At 37.4% G+C, this 23098-nt stretch overlaps 1 protein-coding gene across 4 annotated transcripts in view; it reads left to right on the forward strand.

The window, feature by feature from the left end:
• The window catches only part of grid2 (glutamate receptor, ionotropic, delta 2), a 646068-nt gene that overhangs the window by 389440 nt on the left and 233530 nt on the right, over positions 1–23098 (forward strand). For all 4 annotated transcript variants that reach the window (XR_007892871.1, XR_007892870.1, XM_051653314.1 and 1 more), the window contains exon 4: positions 8810–9015. Coding sequence is in view for 2 of the 4 variants with exons in the window: in XM_051653314.1 (XP_051509274.1) it covers positions 8810–9015 (206 nt within the window). In the remaining 2 variants the exon portion in view is untranslated. The remainder of the gene's footprint in view (positions 1–8809; positions 9016–23098) is intronic.

A 23098-nucleotide genomic window follows, 5' to 3' on the forward strand; every position in this document is an offset into this window, starting at 1 on the left:
CAGACGGGCTGGTTTGACTATTTCTGTAACTGCTGATCTCCTGGGATTTTCATGTGAAACAGTCTCTAGAGTGTATAGAGAATAGTGCGAAAAACAAAAAAAAACAACCAGTGAGTGGCAGTTCTGTGGACGAAAACACCTTTTGTTGATGAGAGAGGCCAACGGAGAATGGCCAGACTGGTTCGAGCTGAAGAAAGGCTACGATAACTCAGATAAAAGCTCTGTACAATTGTAATGAGCAGAACAGCATCTCAGAATGCACAACATGTTGAACCTTGAGGCGGATGGGCTACAACAGCAGAAGACCACGTTGGGTTCCACTTCTGTCAGCCAAGAACAGAAACCTCAGGCTACCATTTGCGTACCTCAGAAGAAATCCAGATTTGTCAGACCAGGCGATGTTTTTTCAATCGTCTACTGTCCAGTTTTTGTGAGCCTGTGCCCACTGCAGCCTCAGTTTCCTATTCTAAGCTGACAGTAGTGGTACCCGGAGGGGTGTTCTGCTGCTGTAGCCCATCCGCCTCAATGTTCGACGTGTTGTGTATTCAGAAATGCTTTTCTGCACAGCACTGTTTTAGCGCGTGTTTATTAGGGTTACTGTCACCTTCCTATCAGCTTGGACCAGTCTGGCCTAGGGTTGCTCCGATACCAACATTTTGGCTTCAGTACGATACCAGCCCTGGTACCTCTGTATCGATACTAACTTTGGCAAAAAAAAAAAAAAAAAAAAAAGAAATCTGATTTTTGATGAACTTACAAAGAAAATGACTTGACTAAAGAACTGCATAAAGTCTTATAGATACCAACTATATTCACTTTAATTTTTATGGGTTCCATGTTAAATGTTTTAATTAAATGTTATGGTCAAATTGTGTTTAATAAAACACATACTATACAGCTTTAATGAAATGAAAATATAATAATTTTAACAACAAAAAATATATATAGATGCACAACAAAGCTTGCTGATATTCAGTACACTTGCTTTTGTGATATTGCTTACAGATAATAATACTAATAATATAACTATTTAAAATTATATTATTGTTATTATGAGTATTATTGCGACTACTTTGAATATTACACTTTTATACAGTAGTAATATTTTTCTGTCGAAATGTCTCCAATTTCATGAATCCAGTTGAATAAAGTTCTGATTTCAACTGGATGTTTATTTTGAAAGACCTTTGAAGTCCTTCCTGTTTTTGAAGGGTTCGTTATATCAAGCTTCCCGCAACTCGCGAGCTGAAATCTTCGAGCTGCAGTGATGAAAAGGGTCATTTGAGAGTTCACAGCCGTTTATACATTAAACACACTGCTCTGCAGATGGATACTATTGGACACACTGCATGGAAATCAAGCATTAGTAGTGTGTGTTGCATTTGTGTGTGTGTGGAGAGGGGGGCAGGTTTGGGTGATTTACGAGGGAAAAAAATGTAGGTTACAAACTGGTAATTACAGGTGTATTATGCTATAAATGTGGTTTATGAGGACATTTCTAGTGTCCCCATAATTCAAATCACTTAAAAAAACATACAAAACAATGTTTTTTTTTTTTTTTAAATGTAAAAATGCAAGAAGTTTTTTGTGAGGGTTAGGTTTAGGGGTAGGGTTAGGGTTAGGGGATAGAATCTATAGTTCGTACAGTATAAAAATAATTATGTCTATGGAGAGTCCTCATAAGGATAGCTGCACCAGCACGTGTGTGTGTGTGCGCGCGTGTGTGTGTGTGTGTGTGCATGTTTGTGTGCGTGCCTGTGTGCCTGTTTGTGTGGAGATGACAGAGCAGAGCCTCTCATTCATTATGTGGTGCGCATGTGACTGTATATTGTTTCATTAAATTACACCCTTCTGCTGTTTAATGATCACATTTGGCCATATCGAGACTTTTTTTATTATTATTTTCAAATGGTCTTTGATTTCATCTCAAAACTCTCACATTACATTACATTTTGATAATGGCAGCATACTTTAATATGGTACCGAAGTTAACAACAACATGATATCGTACCATTTTTATTTTTTGGTATCGCAATATTTCGTTAGTATCGGTATAAAGTGTAACCCTAGTTTGGCCTCTGACCTCTGTCATTAACAAGCCGTTTTCGCCCACAGAACTGCCGCTCGCTGGATGATTTTTGTTTTTCACACCATTCTCTTTATACTCTAGAGACTGTTATGCATGAAAATCCCAGGAGATCAGCAGTTACAGAAATACTCAAACCAGCCCGTCTAGCACCAACAATCATGCCATGATCTAAATCACTGAGATCACATTTTTCCCCATTCTGATGGTTGATGTGAACATCTGCTGAAGCTCCTGATCTATATCTGCGTGATTTTATACATTACACTGCTGCCACATGATTGGCTGATTAGATAATCGCATGAATAAGTAGGTGTACCTTATAAAGTGGCCGGTGAGTGTATAATTCTTGTATGCATAGTTCGGATAGCAAATGATCAACTTTAAAATGTAGGAGAAAATGCTTCCCATACCGTATCTTTTGTTGTTGACATCAAACACTGTGCATTCAATCATACTATACAGTATTTTGGTTCAAATTACTCTGTCACCTTAGCCAAATTATGTATAGGCAACATAGACAGGTTGCGTGACATGCCCTCATCTTTGCAAACCATGAACAAAACTATGCAAGTTAAAAAAAATATGACCCAGTCTACATCAGATAAAGATAAACATGGTTTGGCTGAACACAATGACTTACCTTCTGCCATGAGCATGATATAGCAAAGCCTCTCATACCTCATTGCTTTGTTATTTAACTTGCGACTTCTAAAGGCTCTGATTTGATATGTATATTTCAGATATACAGACTAATTCTGTGCAATCATACATGACACATTTTCCTAGGAGGTATTTGAAAATGCTAGCTTCTCGCTAAGGAACTGTTTGGCTCTTATCTGCAGAGTGATGTAGTTTCCCTAATTAGCTTTGCCATTGCCATAGTTATTTGCTAAGAAACAAAGTAGTGACTAAATTTCACCAAGGGGATGCAAACAAGGCTCCGAAGACAAAATATATTTTTGATCAAGCTTGGAGAAAATGTAAAGAATTCATCTATAGATGAATATGATGTGATTTTTTATAAAGTTCATTTGATTTCCTGTTCTACATGTAGATAATAGATAACAAAGACACATGTTAAACATAATGTATGTCTCATTGCTTAAGGTGAAGTCACTGACCTCTAATACGAATACCACCTTCTATAAATTCAGTTTGAATAGCAGTGGCATAGCACTTTAATATTTGAGTAACTTGTAGAGACATTTGGCAAACCAGGATAAGGTTAATTTAATGTGCAGCAAGTCCAATTGAGATGATTTCATGGTTAACAGACAAGTGGATGAGAACGATAAAGGAAATTGAATCCCTCTTTTGTGGAGATAATTAATAACGATCTAGGCCAATGACCCTATTATCCTCTTCTGATAACCAGTCGCCCTCTGTATCGTGTGGTGGGTCAAGAGTGAGAATATATTTAATTGTACTTGCTCTCACTCTCTTTTTCCAAGCAAGATGTACTGTGACATGAAGATTTGTTTTTTAACCCCCATTGTTGCTTGCTGGTGTTGTAAAGCCAAAAACATTAAACAGTATAGAGGATACAGCTAGTGGGAAATTCACAGCATGAGAGCTCACTCAATCAGCACTCAGCTGCAGACCTCACATCCAGCCCTTTGGATTCAGCTCACAGTTCCCGCCAAGCCACATATGACTGTGTAACTCTATATAGCTCTGGAATTTGATTTAGAGAGCTCACATCGGCCAAAAATAGTGACAGTTCCCTCTAATCAGTAATTAGTAGACAAAACAGGAAACTGGCATGTATTGACTAATGTTAAGCTTTTGAGTGACTTAAGGCCCAGGCAGGGGGTGGACGTACGCTAATCAGGCCCAGCACAATTGATTTCTCACTATGATTGGGTGGAAGAAGTAGAAGGAAAGATTTGAGAGTTTTAACCAGTATCTTTTTTTTTTTTACCTTTGTTCATGATTCTGGATTAAGGATGTAGGATGTTCTTGTACTTCCTAAATTAGAGAGGCCATACTGGTGCTTATTTTTATGTACAGATAGTCATATTACAAAGTTGCTACATCTCAAAAGGAAACCAGTCAACAGATAGACTGATAGGATGGATGGATGGATGGATGTTCTTTATGATTTTTTGCCGTAAGCACCGTCAGTATGGCTGAAGTACCCCTTCATCAACACAAAACCTAAGATGTGTACCAAAGACTTAATATCATTTAACATTATTATTTATATTGATTATTATCGATTATGATCAATAAGTACTGGTTTGATCTAGTGACATGCCTTTATCAATACCCATTTGGGCGGGTTTCCCGATTTGATTCGATTCTCATTCAATTCCAAATAATCTGGGTAAATTTCAATTATAATATCCATTTTGGTTCCATGTGATAAAAACAATTATCTCTCAGACAATACTTTATAATATACAGGGGACATTCTAACTTGGTACACTATGAAATAACAATTTTACAAATTAAATTTTATCCTTAGTTTTTCATAATTTTAGTCCCATTTTAGCTTTTTGAAAATGTACAAATTTCATGTATTTCATCAATAAATATAATGTCTTGAAATTGCACATATTATATTTCAAAAATACGTTTTGTCACATTTATTGTTTACATGCATAATTTGTACTATTTAAAAGTATTTACAATTACAAATATACTGTATGTAGTCTGTAGAACAAGAGCTAAAACAGTACTGTCTCTTTAACACTACTGGCAGTACAGCAAGTGTGTGCAAATAAACAAGAGAGGATGCGCACAGATTCTTTGCTACATCCGTGCAATGTGTGATTAGAATTAATGTTTCTTTTTTGTTGAAAGGATGAAAGGGTATTAAAAGAGACATTATTTAGTGACAAATGTATTGTGTGACTCTCATCTTTGGACACATTACACGGAACAAGTCGAACCAAACTTTTACTCTCAACAAGCAGTGAAAAGATCTGGGTGCCAAGAGTAAAAGTTCGACATCGGGATTGTTCAAATGAAAAGTTTTACCCATTCCTAATCCTTATTATTTTTATTTGAAGCCATACATTTTGTTAGGTTTAACATATCAAAATCCAATTCCTTCCATGCACCCCTGGTTGGAAGTCACTGTGCTATGTAGTAACAATACTATGGAAGTATGCTATTCCGGCCTGATCTCACATAAAATTCGGCAAGTGTGTGCCGATTTTTCTTTAGCCGAAATCGGTATACTTTGACCGAATTTGAAAACAATGCCAAGTGTGACATCCATTTATATCCAGGAGAGGTTGCCAGAAGCCAGTTGTAAAAAATAATTGTTTTCAGCTGAACAGGGTGTAAAACAGTGAAGAGAAATGTTTATTTTATTTAATCTACCCTCCAACCAAAACCCAAATCTAAACCTAACCATTAGCAGAGACAAAATGCAATGTTAGGGATAAAAATGCAACCTCCTTATCACACTCGTGATTGTTTATACAAACGTGATTACTTCATTGTTTGAATGGGGATTGAACTGTGGTCTACCATGCAACTAACACAACATGCAAACAGTCATGCCACGAGGGAATTTTGAGGCATTCCAAATATGTCCGATGGGAGATAGGGTCTGTCAGTGAGTTGGCATACTGTTGCCTATTGTAGGGTACCGAAACTTTCGGAAACAGCCCGCCTACTTCCCGTGTAATCATTGGCTAACCAAACATCCAAACATTGCCAAAATATTTCTTCGTGCAACTTTATATTTGCACACATTTTATATGATTACATCAGTAGTTTCCAAACAAGGCAATGCAGAGTTATTTATCAGCGTGTTTTGTGAGAAGTTTGCTTCAAAGTTTGGTCACAGCTGGGAATCTCTGACAGGAAAAGTGAAGAGACAGTCTCTAATGATAATGGAGACACTAATGCTGATTATAATTACATGTGTATTTTCAGACAGATGAAAAGAGCCTCATCTGTGTATAAGTACTGTGTTTTCTCTCTTTTTGAATTAATCTTCCTTCCCTTTAACCTCTACTGTTAAGACAGATGTAATAAAGTTGAAGGATAGCTCACCCAAAAATTTAAATTCTGTGTTTTTTGTTTGTTTGTTTTTTGGTCCGTTTACTTTTCCTCATGTTGTTTTTACTGCAAAACAACGCAAGTTCTCACATGAACACGCATGCCACTGTACACAAACTTCTCTCATGCACTCTTAAATTTGCGCAACAATCGTCAAGATTTTCACTGAAAAAAATGACTTACATTTTGGGTTGTTTTTTGCCCAAACTTATTTTATGCCTTCAGCAGACTTGGAATATGACGCATGAAACACATGGACTACTTTTACCATACTATTGAGTGCTTTTCAGTCACTTTTTCAAACATCAGTCACTATCAACTGCCACTGTATTAAATAACCATACTGGGATATTCATTCAAATGTGTCCTGTTGTGTTCCACAAAGACATACAGGTTTGGAACAACATGAGGGTTTGACATAATTTTAATTTTTGGGTGAACTATTCCTTCACAGTAGTTCTGTAATATCATGATTTCATAGAGTTGTAAATATGAAAGAACATGCAGTGCACATTAACAGACCATTGCCTCCTGCAATGTGCATTTACCCCATCCTGCAATAACATAGCCTTCTAACATCTTTGTAAACAGCGGTGACACAGATGCGACCCCAGCAAAGGGACTGTATCAGGTCCCTCTATGTGTCCTCTGCTAAAAACACAAGCTGCTGTCTGCTGGAGCCCTGCCTTCCGAGCTAGAAGGGGAACCCGATTAGAGATTTCCAGCAGAACTGCAGCTGTAGATTTACTTTAAATTGGATCCAGCGCACAGATGGAGCCGTCAGTGGTTTTGACCCTCCTCCAGCATGCGGTGAAAGTTGTCCTCGTCTTCCCTTTTTAGCTGCATCAAGTGACAGCGTTTCAGTGGAGGTGCAGGGGCCAAAGTCCCCGCTAATTAACCCAAGAGCCAAACGACTGTTTTTCTGTTTTCCTGAAAGTTAAAACAATGGATTTTGTTCAAGCTCAAGCTTTAAAAGAAAATTGCTCAGTTTGTTTAAGCAGTTTATATTTCAATTAAGTAAATGTCAAGTTCGCCAGCCTGACATTAAGGAGGAATTCACCAAGAATGAATTGCACCCGCTGATAGCACTATTTATTTGCATATGCTGTCTGCATTGTTTTAGAGCCTGATTCACTTAAGAAAATCTAATCAAGTAAAACCAGGTAACGGCACAAATGCAATTTGCACTGCGCAATTCCCAAGCTATCAAGTCGGTTCTAAGTGCTAGGTTGTCGAGGATGCAGCAGGGCTTTACCGGGACTATACAGCATCGCAATGACTCTATTGTAATCCAGGCATATAAATCTGCTCTTTAAACTGCTAAAAGTGTGCTGAACAGCACTGAATGGTCCGGCAGAGTTTTGTGTATAAGACGCAATCTTTAGTAAACCTAAATTACATATAAAGGGCATAATTATAAAATATTCATGGTGCAGCACTATTTCAGCTTATTTAGCTCCTGGCTGAACTGGATTGCAGGTGGTTAGTGAATAAGATGCAGGTTTTTGCGATGAGATACTGTGCATAAAATTGACATTCACTGTTTAGTGAATTCGACCGTAATTCTGCCTCATCAGTGTACGTAATGTTGTTTTTACAGACATATGTTGTGACACTGCAGTCTATCTTGAGGCATTTCCTGCTGCATATATTTCAGTAGGACATCTAAAATCTTTTAGCAACTCATGACTGAAGGGCTACCTTAAAGATGCTAGCATCTGATGCTTTTCTTGAAAGAGATTTTTTCCTCATATCTCTGTCACTCAGAAAGTCTTACCTTCAACGCCCCCCGCCATCACCACCTTAATTCCCCCCTGTTCTCTCATCCCAGTCCCATCTTTCAGAGACGCATTTATTTTGCGTTCTGAATGCCTCCCCGCTCTTGTGGAAATGGTTTGATGTGGGAGCGGGCACAGAGGTGTGAGATGAGTGTGCACCAACTCTTCCTGTTTGAAATACATCTTTTATTTAGCTCAGTCCTGAGACAACACTTCTGCCTCACCACACTGCAGTGATAAATGTTCCACACAGGTTTCTGTTGCCACCCACTCCCATGCGCGGTTAGCACACATGCTAATGCATTCCTGCACTACACACTGTCATCTGAGTAATTTAGCAAGTGAAAATAAAATGGTTGATATCACAAATGTGATGATATGCACTTTGTCCTACCCATTTTTATTTATTTTTTTCATCATAAATAGGGGACACATTCATGGTCCATAGATTTAAAGGTTCATTCAGTATTTTACACCCACACAAATGAGTAGTATTTTTGAAAAATATGTTTAAAATGGTGCATGCTCACATGAGATGAAAGCTCTAGTTATATTAGTAGCCTAATAAAAGCTGTTTATTTTACATGGAGCGGGTCGCCACATGGGAGCTGAAATGTTGAGATTGCAGCCGAAAATCGTGCTCGCAGGATAAATTAATGATGGCGGAAAGTGAATTTCTAAATAGCATATTTCTATAATGTCATTGTAAACTGAAAAATGTTTTGTGTGATGCTGCATCCAAGCTGCTAGGTGTCAGTATAAGATGACTGTTGTTTCTGCCAGCATATAGAAAAAAACTACTGCATGCAGCTTTAAGTAAAATACATATTTATTTTAATGCAGACTGGCTCTTTTGAGACAGACTGTGAAAGGGTCCCATAGAAAATGAATGTAGTTTGACTGATATTGTCTCTTGTTGTAATAGATATCCGGGGGATACAGAACTTCCTGGACCAGACATCTCAGCAAGGCATGGACGTGTCTCTCCAGAAGGTGGAATCCAATATTAACATGATGATCACAGGAATGTTCCGCACCATGAGGGTGGAGGAGCTGCACCGCTACAGGGACACATTGCGACGTGCTGTGCTCTTCATGAGCCCCGCCACTGCCAAGGCCTTCATTTCCGAGGTACATTCAAACACTCATAGCCACACAGTCATACACAGAGTATCTATGGGAGTGCATGGATAATTGTATCGCTTTTTGCTCATTTACTCAAAAACATATTCAGCCTAAAGCTTTGAAATTTTGCCTCAAACATCTTTTACACATCTATTCTCATTACCTGTGTCAAATTAACTTAATTGCATCAAAAACAGTTAAAGTAGAGGTACAGGTATGTGATGGACGATGTTAAATTCATAACACTTATGCTGTATAATTATAACAGAGGTATGTGATAATTGTAACAGTATATGGGAAAAAGCTTTATAATATGAATGTACTGTATATATTGTATATTATATGTGTGCGTACTATTATTAAAGAATACATAACACATACTCATACTCTAGACACAATTTCAAATTATGAAGCACAGGCTTCAGACTGTATGTAAACACAAAGCATGCAAGGTAAACAAGTTGATATGAAAATTATGTGTTTTTATAGACTTTACACCCCAATGAAACAATTTAAATGCATAATATCAGTGCAATACAATCTACCCTTAAGCAACACTTTATAATTAATTAATGCTTTGTGCATTTTCACATGCCAGCCACAGCAGAAAACACATGCACTGGATATATATATATATATATATATATATATATATATATATATATATATTTATAAAGAGGAAGGGTAAGGATACATGTAAAAGTTTATAAATTTAACATGGGTATTAATTTAATGCAGAATACATTTACACCCTGCATGGTCAGTATTTATTAACACCTCCTATGGCAAGTATCACAGCTTGTAAACGCTTTTCGTGGCCAGCTAAGAGTCTTTCAATTCTTGTTTGGGGGATTTTCTCCCAATCTTCCTTGCAAAAGGCTTCTAGTTCTGTGATTCTTGGGCCGCCTTGCATGCACTGCTCTTTTGAGGTCTATCCACAGATTTTCAATGTTTAGGTCAGGGGACTGTGAGGGCCATGGCAAAACCTTCAGCTTGCGCCTCTTGAGGTCGTCCATTGTGGATTTTGAGGTGTGTTTAGGATTGTTATACTGTAGTAGAAGCCATCCTCTTTTCATCTTCAGCTTTTTTACAGATGGTGTGATGTTTGCTTCCAGAATTTGCTGGTATTTAATTGAATCCATTCTTTCTTCTACCAGTGAAATGTTCCACTGGCATCAACACAAGCCCAAAGCATGATCAATCCACCCCTGTGCTTAACAGTTGGAGAGGTGTTCTTTTCATGAAATTCTGCACCCTTTTTTCTCCAAGCATACCTTTGCTCATTGCAGCCAAAAAATTTGATTTTAACTTCATCAATCCACAGGACTTGTTTCCAGAATGCATCAGCCTTGTTTAGATGTTCATTTGCAAACTTCTGATGCTGAATTTTGTGGCGAGGATGCAGGAAATGTTTTCTCTAATGACTCTTCCATGAAGGTCATATTTGTGCAGGTGTCGCTGCACAGTAGAACAGTGCACCACTACTCCAGAGTCTGCTAACTCTTCCTTAAGGTCTACTTCAGTCAAACAGGGGTTTTGATTTGCCTTTCTAGAAATCCTACGAGCAATTCTCTCTGAAAGTTTTCTTGGTTTTCCAGACCTCAACTTCACTTCCACCATTCCTGTTAACTACCATTTCTTAATTACATTACGAACTGAGGAAACGGCTACCTGAAAACGCTTTGCTATCTTCTTATAGCATTCTCCTGCTTTGTGGGTATCAATTATTTTAATTTTCAGAGTACTAGGCAGCTGCTTAGAGGAGCCCATGGCTGCTGACTGTTGGGACAAGGTTTGAGGAGTCAGAGTATTTGTAAAGCTTTGAAATTTGCATCACCTGGCCTTTCCAAACAATGATTGTGAACAAGCCATAGCCCTAACAAGCTAATTAAGGTCTGAGACCTTGGTAAAAAGTTATCTGAGAGCTAAAATCTCTTGGGGTGCCCAAATTTTGCATGGTGCTCCTTTCCCTTTTTTTCACTCTAAAATTGTGCAAAACACAAATAATACACTTATCTTGCTTAAAATGTTGAAAAGAATGTTTCATCTTTAACTTTATGCCTTTTGGAGATCAATTCATCTTCTACTCATTTAACTATTCACAGCAACAGAAATTTTGGTCAGGGGTGCCCAAACTTTTGCATGCCACTGTATATATATATATATATATATATATATATATATATATATATATATATATATATATATATATATATATACTTTGGATAAAAGCATCTGCCAAATGCATAAATGTAAACGTAAATATGGCCCTTGAATTCAGCCAGCACGCATTTCAAGGCAAGGCCTTCAATATGTCAGACCAACCACCAATTAGCTAGTCCACATTATGTTGATCTGCAAGGCTCACAGCTCCAGGCTTAGCATATGATGTCATGATAAAATGAGTATTTTCAGTGCAGTATTTTAAATACAGTATGTGTCAATACATTTACTTTAGCGCCTTTACTTTTATTTTATAATGTGAAGCTTTAGCATTTTCCATTTTTGCCTGAGTTTCAGTTTCTTTTTTCACTTGGGTGAAATAATTCATTCTGACTGAAAAATGTCACTTGTTTTAATTGCCAATATTTGTTAAAAAAAAAAGCCATTAAATGGCTTTGCTCCCTCTGATAACTCTGTCTGGGAATGAATCCATGAAGTATTGCTTAATCTCACATGCTATTCTCATTCGCCTTTAATTAAAAATATCCTGTGAAAAGCAATCAAAATCCAATTTTGGTGGAACGTGGAATAGGACAGGAACCATCAGTAGTGGTTGAGACTGCAGGCAGCTGTAATGACTCTTGGGCCCAGGGATGATAAGTTGATCAGGGGGAGCTCAGAGTCTTAAAGATACTCACTTGAGCCAGGGATTCATCATAGGAAATTTAAAATGCAGCTTACTGTTTTTGTTATTGGATTTGACTAAATCTTTATTCTACCTGGGTATGCCAGGTACTTTGCCACAAAGCATTTCATAGTCATACTTTGGGAAACATCTTATGTGCAGGCCCACACAGAATCTGCATCTGCATAATTCTACAGAAAGATCCAAAATGCCCATTATTCAAAATGTTCAACACATCCTGTGCTCCTTGCATGATCATTTATAAAAGGAATAGTTCACACAGAAATTACAATTCTGTCATAATTTACCCATTCTTTCTTTTCGCTGGAAAACAAAATTAGATAAATTATCAATGTATCTTTTTCCATAATATGACAGTGAATGGAAATGTAATATACTTATATATATATATATATATATATATATATATATATATATATATATATATATATATATATATATATATATAATTTAAATCTATTCTATGAAATCCCACAGATTGCCCCCTAAAATCAGTGCAGAAATTATGAAAAAGTCTGCTAATTCTGTCTGGGCCTGCTTATGGTCTTGTGTTACTCAGGCAGATTGAGCATAAAAACAGGGGCACCATGGATTGTTTGTAAACACTGCTCTATGAATTTTATAAATGCAAGTTAGACAGTTGTAGTCTTATTCCTGGCATTTGGCTGTGTGCAGTGAGTACGCTAATGTTTCCCAGCACCACAGTGGGGAAAGCTATTAAACATCTGTTGTGAGCGTTCATTACAGGGTCTTGGAGCTGTGGCTCCAGCATTCTGGTTTGTTCAGGAACTGTCACATAAAGCCAGTGTATCTGGCTTATCTGAGCCTTTTGTCTGCACTATAAAGCAGATTTAAAGGCCGGTTCATTGGACAAGAGACATTCGGTGTATAGTTAGAGACAAATCGTTCCTATTAGAAGCCATGTTTCAGCATGCAGCTGGTAAACTGCCTCTCAAGTGTTTTATGGTCAATTGTGAACACATTTTACCTGGGCTGGTATTTTAATGATGACAAAATTGCTTCAGTTGCATGACATTTCTCCACAGCATTTAAAAAAAACTTTCAGATTTTCATAGAACTTCTTCAAAATAAAAAAAAAGTTTTAAACATTTATTTAAAAAAAGTCTTTATTTGCAATACTGGAGCTAGATGGGGTATAGATATTACATTTATTTATTTATTTATTGTAGAAGTCTTAAAGAGTAGTTTGCAAGCTGAGACAAATGAGCCTTAGTTAAACTTGGAAGTCAAGGAAATGTTACTACAGTCTGATCTCAGCTCATATGAGCAGTGGAAGTTGGAAGGGTTTGAAGCACACTGCTTAAATCTTAATGAGACCTTCCATAACCAGCCCACTACAGAGAATAACTCACTTATGTTGGTTTTCAAAGCATACATTTATTAATGATATTTCCCTTGCATATTTTCTAAGAAAATTAATTTACTTAAGTCTCTTTATAGGCTACACCATACATAGACCACAGACCATACACACATGACAATGCTGTCATGCACAGTATGAATGGTATGTACAAAATATAATTATTAATATAATTCAGTATAATTCAGTGTGTTTTTTAAGGTAATGTTATCTTTTTATTCTTAATTACATTTTATGTACATAACAGGTAAAGAAACTGTGTAAGACCATAAGAAAAAAAGTAACTGTTTTTATATGATCCAGCCTTATATGCCGACTGGGGCAGCCAAGTTACACATGCAAGTAATGATTTTATCACATTTAACTTATTCAACTATCAAACCCATTTAGCAACTAATGCACTGTAAAAAAAAATCCTGTTAAATTTACGGTAAAAAACTGGCAGCTGTGGTTGTCAGAAATTCACCGTAAGAAATACAGTAACAACGTTTCAGCCTTTATGTAATTTTGATGCCTGTATATTTTACGGTGCATTACCGTCCTTTATATTATTAAATAATAAACTTGATATATTTACCTTCTGAAACCGTAAAAATCTGCGTTTCACTTTATAATGTACTGTTAATCGCCGTAGTAATTACAAAAGGGCACATGATGACATGAAGCTCATCAACAGAGGCCCTTCCTGGAGCAATGACCAATAAACATATAGAGACAGTGCTCAGCGTCACTTACACAAACACTAAACACCATCAGGGTAACACATGTGCAATTAAAATAATGTAATAAACATTGACTAAACTACATCAAATATAACACAGAACACCCCAATGAACGTAACTGGTATTAAATATAAGAAGAAACATAACTATTACCATAAAATATAATGAAATGAACTGGGTCACACAGGGAATTCTGGAAACACCCGATAATTGTTTTTTACCGTAATTTTAACAATAACTAACCATAAAAAGGTTAATACATGTACTCTCTTGTTAAACATAATATGCATTTTTACTGTTAATTATACAGAAAATAAAACTTTTTACATTAAAAAATATATATAATTGTACAAAATGTTACCGTAAAACTACATTTATTGTCTGTTTAAATATATACAAATTTCTTACCGTATATTATAAGGTAACTACCCGTTAAACAATTAAAGTTTTTTTTTACTGTAGCATTTTTACAGTCTTTTACCGTTAAAATTACAAAAAACAATTTACAGTGTGGATCAGAAATCAATAAAATTATACCACTGTAAAATTGAACAAAAAACAAATTTACTCTGTGTTGATAATTTCATACATTTCTCATTTATTTAACTGATTTTTAATAATGTGCAGAATGTTGCTACAGAACCATTCCCCAATAAATTACAAAACAAATCAGCAATGGAATCACTACCAGGGGTGCAACAAGTTACAATTACAGAGCAGCAATACAAAAAACAACATTCAGCCAGTCATATTTCTCATTTAAAGGCATATAGTTATAGAATAATTTACCACGAGAATTAAAAACACAAACAGGCTTCAAAGTTTTTAATAGAAATGTATTTAAATATATATATATATATATATATATATATATATATATATATATATATATATATATATATATATATATATATATATATTTCTTTGTCTTTTTGCTTTGTTGAATTTTCAGAGACTGAAAATTAGCTAAAAGTTCTCAATTCCATTTGGTAATACTTAGGGATGCACTGTTATACATTTGTTTGGCCCATACCGATATCGATTTTAACACAAAACCATTGGCCGATAACGATACTGATATTTTGCCAATTCCCTTATTTTGTCATCAGATCAAATCACTGATCAATGTTGCTCAGATACTATGTTTTAAATATGCACAAAGAGGTACAAAAGCTTTTTATTGTTCTAAAAATATATAATTTCCATTGAACATAGATTGGATCTGTTGAACACATGATAGGCCAAAATTTTAAAATGAGCCACAATGAAAGATAAATAGAAGATAAGAAGATAATAAAAAAAAAATATAGAAAAATAACTAAATATCAAAGCATGTTTTTTTTTTTTTTTTTTTTTTTTTTGGAGTTCTGTTGTTGCAGTTCAAAGCAACAGAACTAACATTTTACATGTTTGTACTGTATGTAACAGAACATCGCAAATTCATATTATGCATATGCTGGGCAATTCCATAGAAATGTCAACCACATCATGGAAAAATAGAAAGTTACCAAAGGAGCAAAACGCCCTTTTAAGTTCTACTGTGGTGAAATGGATAATGACATACACACCGCTAGAGGGCGCCGCTTGCATGCACGATGCTGACTGAAGCACTGACTGAATTACTAAATGCAGTCTATTTGTAAGCTTTCAAGGATTAGTAATTGCATAAGACCATATTGTGATTTCAATCTTAACTCAATCAATCGTGTAGCCTTAATGGATACCATACTAATGTCTAAGACGTCAAAGTTTGCTGGTTTCAAAGCATTTTGGATGGTTTTACCTCATTATGTATAGGTAAGTGCTGCTTTCACAACTGTCACATCTGTAACAATGTTTTTTTCCTGATTAATGTTAGAACGAGAATGATTCTAAATTAAATCAAGTCATTTTTATTTGTATAGCACTTTTCACAACACACACAAAATTTCAAAGCAGCTTTTAAATTATTTTTAATTATGCAATTATGCTTTAACAGAAAAAAGCTGTAATATAGTGCAGTTTAATATATATATATATATATATATATATATATATATATATATATATATATATATATATATATATATATAAACATGATTGTAAATTGTGACAAAATAAATAATAGAAAATTATTATATTTATATTTAGACCCCCAGTGAGCAAGCTTACGGCGATTGTGGCAAGGAACACAAAACTCCATAAGATGTTAAAAAAAAATAACCTTGGGGGAAACCAGGCTCATTGTGGGGGCCAGTTACCCTCTGGCTAAAAATCATGAATATAATGCCAATATTATTTATTTATGTGTAGTACAAGTCAAGATTTAAAATTAGTAAACTAAGTAAGTGTTAGGGGCTGTCATGTGTATTTTGTTGATTCATGTCTTTTATTTTGAAAAGTTTAGCTCCTGTTCCCTTGTCATGTGATTTCATATTTTCCCTCCATGTTCATGTGTCATGTTTTCATTGGTTTATTGTTTAATTATCGTGATAGAGTTCTGTTTGTTCATTGGTTTATGTTCTCCCATATCTTGTATTTAAGCCCTCTTGTTTTCCATTGTCCTTTGTCAAGTATTGAATGTGAGTGTAGATGTTTTTGTCAAGCCGTGTTTTTGTCAAGCCAAGCCAAGCCAAGCCAAGTCAAGTCAAGTCAAGTTTTTAGTCAAGTCATGTGCATGTTTATATTTAGTTAGGGTTTTTGGATTTCACGTTCTGTAAATAAAACTGCACTTGGGTTCTTCATCTTCACGTCTTCGTCTTCTTCATTGCCAGCAGCCAGCACGTTACAAAATACTTGACTGAACTATGAATCCAGCAGTTCGACTCCTACGGCTACGTCAGGGGAATCGTCCCCTGGAGTATGTAGAGGACTTTTGCGCTCTGGCCAGCCAGGTGGATTTTAATGTGGTCGCCCTCAAGGAAATTTTTAGGGTGGGGTTAAGTGAGCCGATCTCCTCCTTGATGCCTGGTGGTCGCAGTTCCCTCAGCCTGGCTCAATTTATCGACCTCACCCTACAGATCATTGGTTCCACGTTCACTATGTGGGAGGCGGATGCCGAGTTCCACGACATGGCCGCCGCCGAGCCAGAGTTCCACGACATGGCCGCCAAACCAGAGTTCCTAGTCATGGTCACTGAGCTAGCGCCATCTTTTGCCCCGAATCATCAGCCTGCTCCATGCCACGTCACAGCAACGCCTCAGCCTGCTCCATGCCACGTCACAGCCACACCTGAGCAGTTGGACCTGGAGATGGTTCCCACCCTTATACCCACCCTTAGTTCTCCTGAGCAGGCAAGGGGGACTTTCAGCCCTCCGACCCCACCTGGACCCTCCGAGCCCTGGGCTTCGCCTTGGCCTGTCGGTCCCTTGACATTGCCTCAGCTCTGCGTTCCCTCGGCTCCACTGCAGTCCTTCAGCCTGTCGGCTTTGCCGGGGTCCCTCGTCCCTCCAGCTCCTCCTTGGTCTGTCGGTCACCTGGCTCCACTTTGGCTCTCCGATCCTCTGGCTGCGCCTCGTCCCTCCGATCTGTCAGCTCCACCGGGGACCTCCTTCCCTATGGCTCCACCTTGGTCCTCAGTCCCACCGGCTCCACCTCAGTCTTCCGATCCCCCAGCTCCGCCTTGCTCCTCCGAGCCTCCAGCACCGCCTTGGTCCTCCCTGCCATCGGCTCCACCCTGGCCCTTCGACTCTTTGGCTACTCTCCGGGCACCAAGTTCCATGGCTCCGCCCCTCGAGCCTCTCACGGCTCTGCCTTCCATGGCTCCGCCCCTCGAGCCTCTCATGGCTCCACCCCCCACGGACTCTGCCCTGGTCACACACCCCACACCTCAAGACACCCCCCCCCCAGTTTCCTACAGAACTTTATGTCATGTTTTACGTGTTTTGTTTATGTGTTGGGGCGTCGGGAGCCGCCCCTTAGTGAGGGGGCGGATATGTCATGTGTATTTTGTTGATTCATGTCTTTTATTTTGAAAAGTTTAGTTCCTGTTCCCTTGTCATGTGATTTCATGTTTTCCCTCCGTGTTCATGTGTCATGTTTTCATTGGTTTATTGTTTAATTATCTTGTTAGAGTTCTGTTTGTTCATTGGTTTATGTTCTCCCATGTCTTGTATTTAAGCCCTCATGTTTTCCATTGTCCTTTGTCAAGTATTGAATGTGAGTGTAGATGTTAATGTCAGGCCATATTTTTGTCAAGTCAAGTCATGTTCATGTTTATATTTAGTTGGGGTTTTTGGATTTCACCTTCTGTAAATAAAACTGCACTTGGGTTCTTCGTCTTCGTCATTGCCAGCAGCCAGCACACGATACAGGGGCCAATGTTTAAACAAAAAGATTTTGTATTAACTGTAAGAATAATGACTAAAGTCTTAGAATTTACATTCTTATTTAACTATAGAAATGCAAACAGATGCATTATCCTTTATTATTTGGCTGATGAAGGCTGCAATTAATTTATTATCTATATATTCTATTTTAAGAGTGTAGTCCATCCTTTGACCAAGGTGATGCAGGCAGAGGTCAGTAAGGTGCACTGCAGTTTGACTGTAAGCTTGTGGTAGATTAATTTCATGTGGAGTCCATCTTAAGTTCAAGTTTCAGGCAGCGTCCAGTGAAGTATCCCATGTCTGACGGTTGGTGCTGGCATCAGTTCATCCTCTGAGAAGTCCATCATTGTAGACTGAAGTGATATCTGGCTGGCACAAGCTGTAGTTAGTCATCATCACTCAGCAACACATAGTAGTGGGAGTCAGACATCAGGCAGGACCAGAGCTGGATCTTGGCAAGCTCTGGTAACCTCAGGATATGTATCCCGAGGTTAAGACAGGGAAACAAATAGAATATATTACCATAGATGCCATTCACTTTAAAACAGGATTATAGAATAATTAAAAAATTACATGTTCTTAGGAGTGCCACTGCCAACCCTTCTACATATTGTGGCTATTATGTTTGCCAATGGTTTAAATTTGGTCCATATTGGCCGATAATTATAAATATCAAGGGCTGATAGAGGTCAACCGATAGTGGATTTTACCGATACCAGTAACTAAGTTGGGCAGTACCTGCCGATAACCGATTAATCGACCGATTAGTTTTTAAAATTGATACTGAATAAAAAAATAACACTCAAAGTAAAATAGTGCTGAAATGTATTACACAAATAAACAGTACTGACTGAACCATGAAAATGTACTTTTTTAATGAAATAAATATATAAATATTAATAAATATGAACTAATATTCAAATTTTAAAGTCAGCTGATTTTTAAATTGACGTTGTTCCTTAGTCCACAAGAGGGCGAAATAAATACATAAATCTTTCAGCACCATTATATTATTACATAGAACATTCCTATCCTGGCTGTTAAAAAAGAGAATTTCATTACAGCTAATGTGCATAAAATAAATAAATAAAAAGTTTTAGTCGGTCCATATTCTCAAATGTTAATTCAAAAGTAAAATGGGGGGGGGACACTTCAATAGACAGTTCACATGGTGTCACACTTACACTGATTCCTACTACTCCAGACTCATGCTTCATAATAACAGCAAAATACCACATTTTATGCAGAGTAGCAATATTCACAGATAGCAGTGGTATTCGGGTGAACTCGGTGGTGAAGCGGCTCAGACTATGAGCCCAGGCCAGGGGCTGTTCAATCAGATGGAACACAACAGACTGGAACTGAATGTGAGGATCTCAAGACACACATTTCCAAGTTGAACATCTTTCCTGACAAAGCATTTAAACAACTCATTGCTTAATCTGAGAAACACTTATAAGAGATGCAACAGCCAAATACCTCCACCAACTGTAAGAGGCTGTTCACACCAAGCGCTTTTGCAACCATCCATTTGTTTTTCTATGTAAACGCGTGCTAGACGAACGTCTTTGTTTCCCTTCGTTTTTGTTTATTCAGCAGGAGTGTTGTTTTTTTAGATGATGTGTCTAATTACAAAGAACTTTAAAAGCATATTGAGACACCTGCTTTCTGTTAAACTGTATTTGTTGTGCTGTGTCTAGCCTTTTTTTAGCCCAAGAATGTGATCAATCTGAAGTCACTGTACTACAGTGAGGATAAAAAAATTTAATTTAAATCAGATGCATTTCTGATTTGTTTATACGATTCTCTCGGCTGCATGAAGATATTAATTTGCTTTCTCACATTACTAGCTTTAAATATGCAACTTAGCTGGCTAACAAATGCATAAACGTGACCACCTGGATATAAACTAATGCAAATAGATGGTAACAATCGTGACATTTAAACATTTGGGTAGGACTTGCGTGTATTTTTGTCACATTGTTCTAACCGCTTTAGGTTAGCTTTAATGTTAGCATCCTCTCAGCCTTATCGGCAAACATACTGCTGTTCTCTACTAATTCAGCATCTAGTCAACAAATATGATATGACGGCGTGTACTGTAGTGTACTGTATACATACCTTTTCGTTGTTGATGTTTTAAATCCGCATCTGAAGTCCGCCCCATGCAGAGTGTAGCCTCACGTGTCAAAACAAACACCACAAGGCATCAGTGAAGTTTTTATTTCGCCTCTAGAGGCCACTCTCATACTGTATAATGACAGCGGACCCTTCCCAACTGCTCCAGCACCAGATGCAACGGGGAAGAACTATTGGTGTGGATTTTTGCAGATAACCGATAGTTCCAGAAATCTGTTATTGGTACAGATTAATCGGCAAAACCAATATATTGGTCGACCTCTAGCTGATACATTGGTAGGCTACATCCCTAGTAATACTAATGAGGCAGAAATGACACACTTCACCTTCAAAAGCTTTACCTTGAAAGCGGTCATAAAATCTATTTTGTTATTGCCTATACTTTCAACACTTGCTTTTTCTTCAGCATTGTTTGTGTACTGCATTTAATCCATTCAGCAGGTAGGTAGTGCTACTCTAGCAAACGTAACAATTCATTTCATGGATCCTATCCAGCACTAACAAAGGGAGTCTGTCAGAGGAAGACTGGGCAGCGGGAGTGAAGTGATGAAGTGAGACGGTGAATGGTGTTCTAGGGGTGAAGGGTCTTGAGCATTTAACAGGAAAAGGTCAGCCACATTGTGGACAGACAGAGGACATGATGGGGTATGTCAGTGGCGAGTGGTGAGAGGATGGATGGGGACATGGCTCTACCAGGCGCCTGTCTGTGTGATGTGTTTATGGTAAATGTGTCAGAGACAGATGTCCATCACACTTGTGCTGACAGACTGTCAAACTATGGAGTGAAACTGTCCAGCACAATGGACAATTAATGTAAATTGTTCGAAGAAAACATGACAGATTTGTGTGGCCTTGTCTGTCAATGTCACTGCAAAGTGCTAGTTCTTCATTGCAGACCAATACTAAATCATTATCAGAAGTAGTGGGAATCTTGTGACACAGTATTATATTGATATCGGAGTAGGCTGGGTATCGGCAACCACCCCATGATACAATACGTATCGCGATACATACTGTATGTCACGATTCAATATCTCACGGTGCATCATGATAACATGCACTGAGAATGGTGGACTAAGAGTTTGTGCTTATTTATACGACCTGCTTCTTCATTATGGAAATGTTGCACATGATTTGACTACAATTGAGGCGGGCCTCAAAATGCACATAATAAAGGGCGGTCTAGATGCAAATGAATCAAACCCGCAAAGTGATTTATACTGCCTGAAAGTCATTTCAGAATCGGAAACTACGAGAGCAAATTAATACAAATGAAAGGCAGGTATTAATCTGATTTGCACTGTGCATCATGCTGTCATTGTGACATAAAGGAGATTTTGAGAACAGATAATACGTAGAACACCATTTATTGACACGCATTAATGTGAAATTAAATTAATACTCATGAAAAAACTGTTTTATTCGATTATTTTAAAACTCGATATCATAACTGATAACATCATAAGCCTACTAACAATTTATGCCCAAATTATGTTGGAATTTAATGTTTTAAACATTGTTTTTAAATGCCGAAATATTGCTAAATATTTTAAGTGGTGGCTCTTTTCAGTAGGCAGGCCGATACGCACCTGTATGCCAAACAGGTTTCGTCTTGATCCCGTGAAAGGAACAGGGAGTACAACTTCTGTACCATGCAGCTACCCTTTTCTCTCTTGTGCGCAGCTAACTATGCCATGGTCAAAATAATAGTGATTTGAAATTCAGATTTCATTTAAGTATACATCAGTGGTGCGATGGCTTAACGTGTACATAATATTGTATTTTCTTTGTGAATTATGAATATTTCAAGTGAAGAGTGCCAATAGCACAGATTTTATGATGATATCATACAATCCTGTAAAGAAACATATATTGCCATATTGAATAAAAATAAAATGGTATTTAGTAAGAGCTGCACTGTAATTGCATTTGTACAAGTACCATATGCAAAAGCCTCCTTTTGGAGGGTGTGTCCAACATATTTGCATGTGCAGTTATTTGCACGATTTTTATTTTTTTTTTGTAAATCACCCGCAAAATGGCCATGACGCGCACATGCAATATCATAGATTTCACAAGCAAATTAGCACCCGTTATTTGAGATCTTAGTCAATTAGAGTTTTGTGAGGGTAAAACATTACGATACTTTGAAATATAAATTTTTTGTGAGTGTTTGTGGTGACTATGTCTATCTATATCTCACCTTTCAGCAAGGGCGTAGATTTAGTTTGAACATTGGGGGAGGGGTTGTGTTGTGAAGTGGGGGGTGGGGTGGGGATTGGGGGGTATGTGCTTGCTAGTCTTGATTATAAACACCAGAGCGGATAAACACTATAAACACTGTATGGAGAATAGAGACTTCACCCACAAGTTTTAAGCCAGGTGTGGGAAAGAAACGGGCAAGCTGCCCTACTGCATCTCTTCACATCACTTGAAAAGGCTCACTCACTGTCATCTGAACCAGTGTCAAAAACAAAACCATGCAAGAGAGGCCCAACATGTGCCCGATAGAGATTGAATGGCAGGCAGAGAAAATTGTGAAGTGAAACTTTATCAAATTAAACTTCATTTGTTTTATATCTCTGTAGTGTCTTAAAATGGATTGGCAATGTACACTTAAATGTATCTTGCCAATAAAGCTTGATATAAAAGGAATCTGCCAATTTGATCC

This window comes from Myxocyprinus asiaticus, chromosome 24, assembly GCF_019703515.2.
Source record: "Myxocyprinus asiaticus isolate MX2 ecotype Aquarium Trade chromosome 24, UBuf_Myxa_2, whole genome shotgun sequence".
NCBI lineage: Eukaryota > Metazoa > Chordata > Actinopteri > Cypriniformes > Catostomidae > Myxocyprinus > Myxocyprinus asiaticus.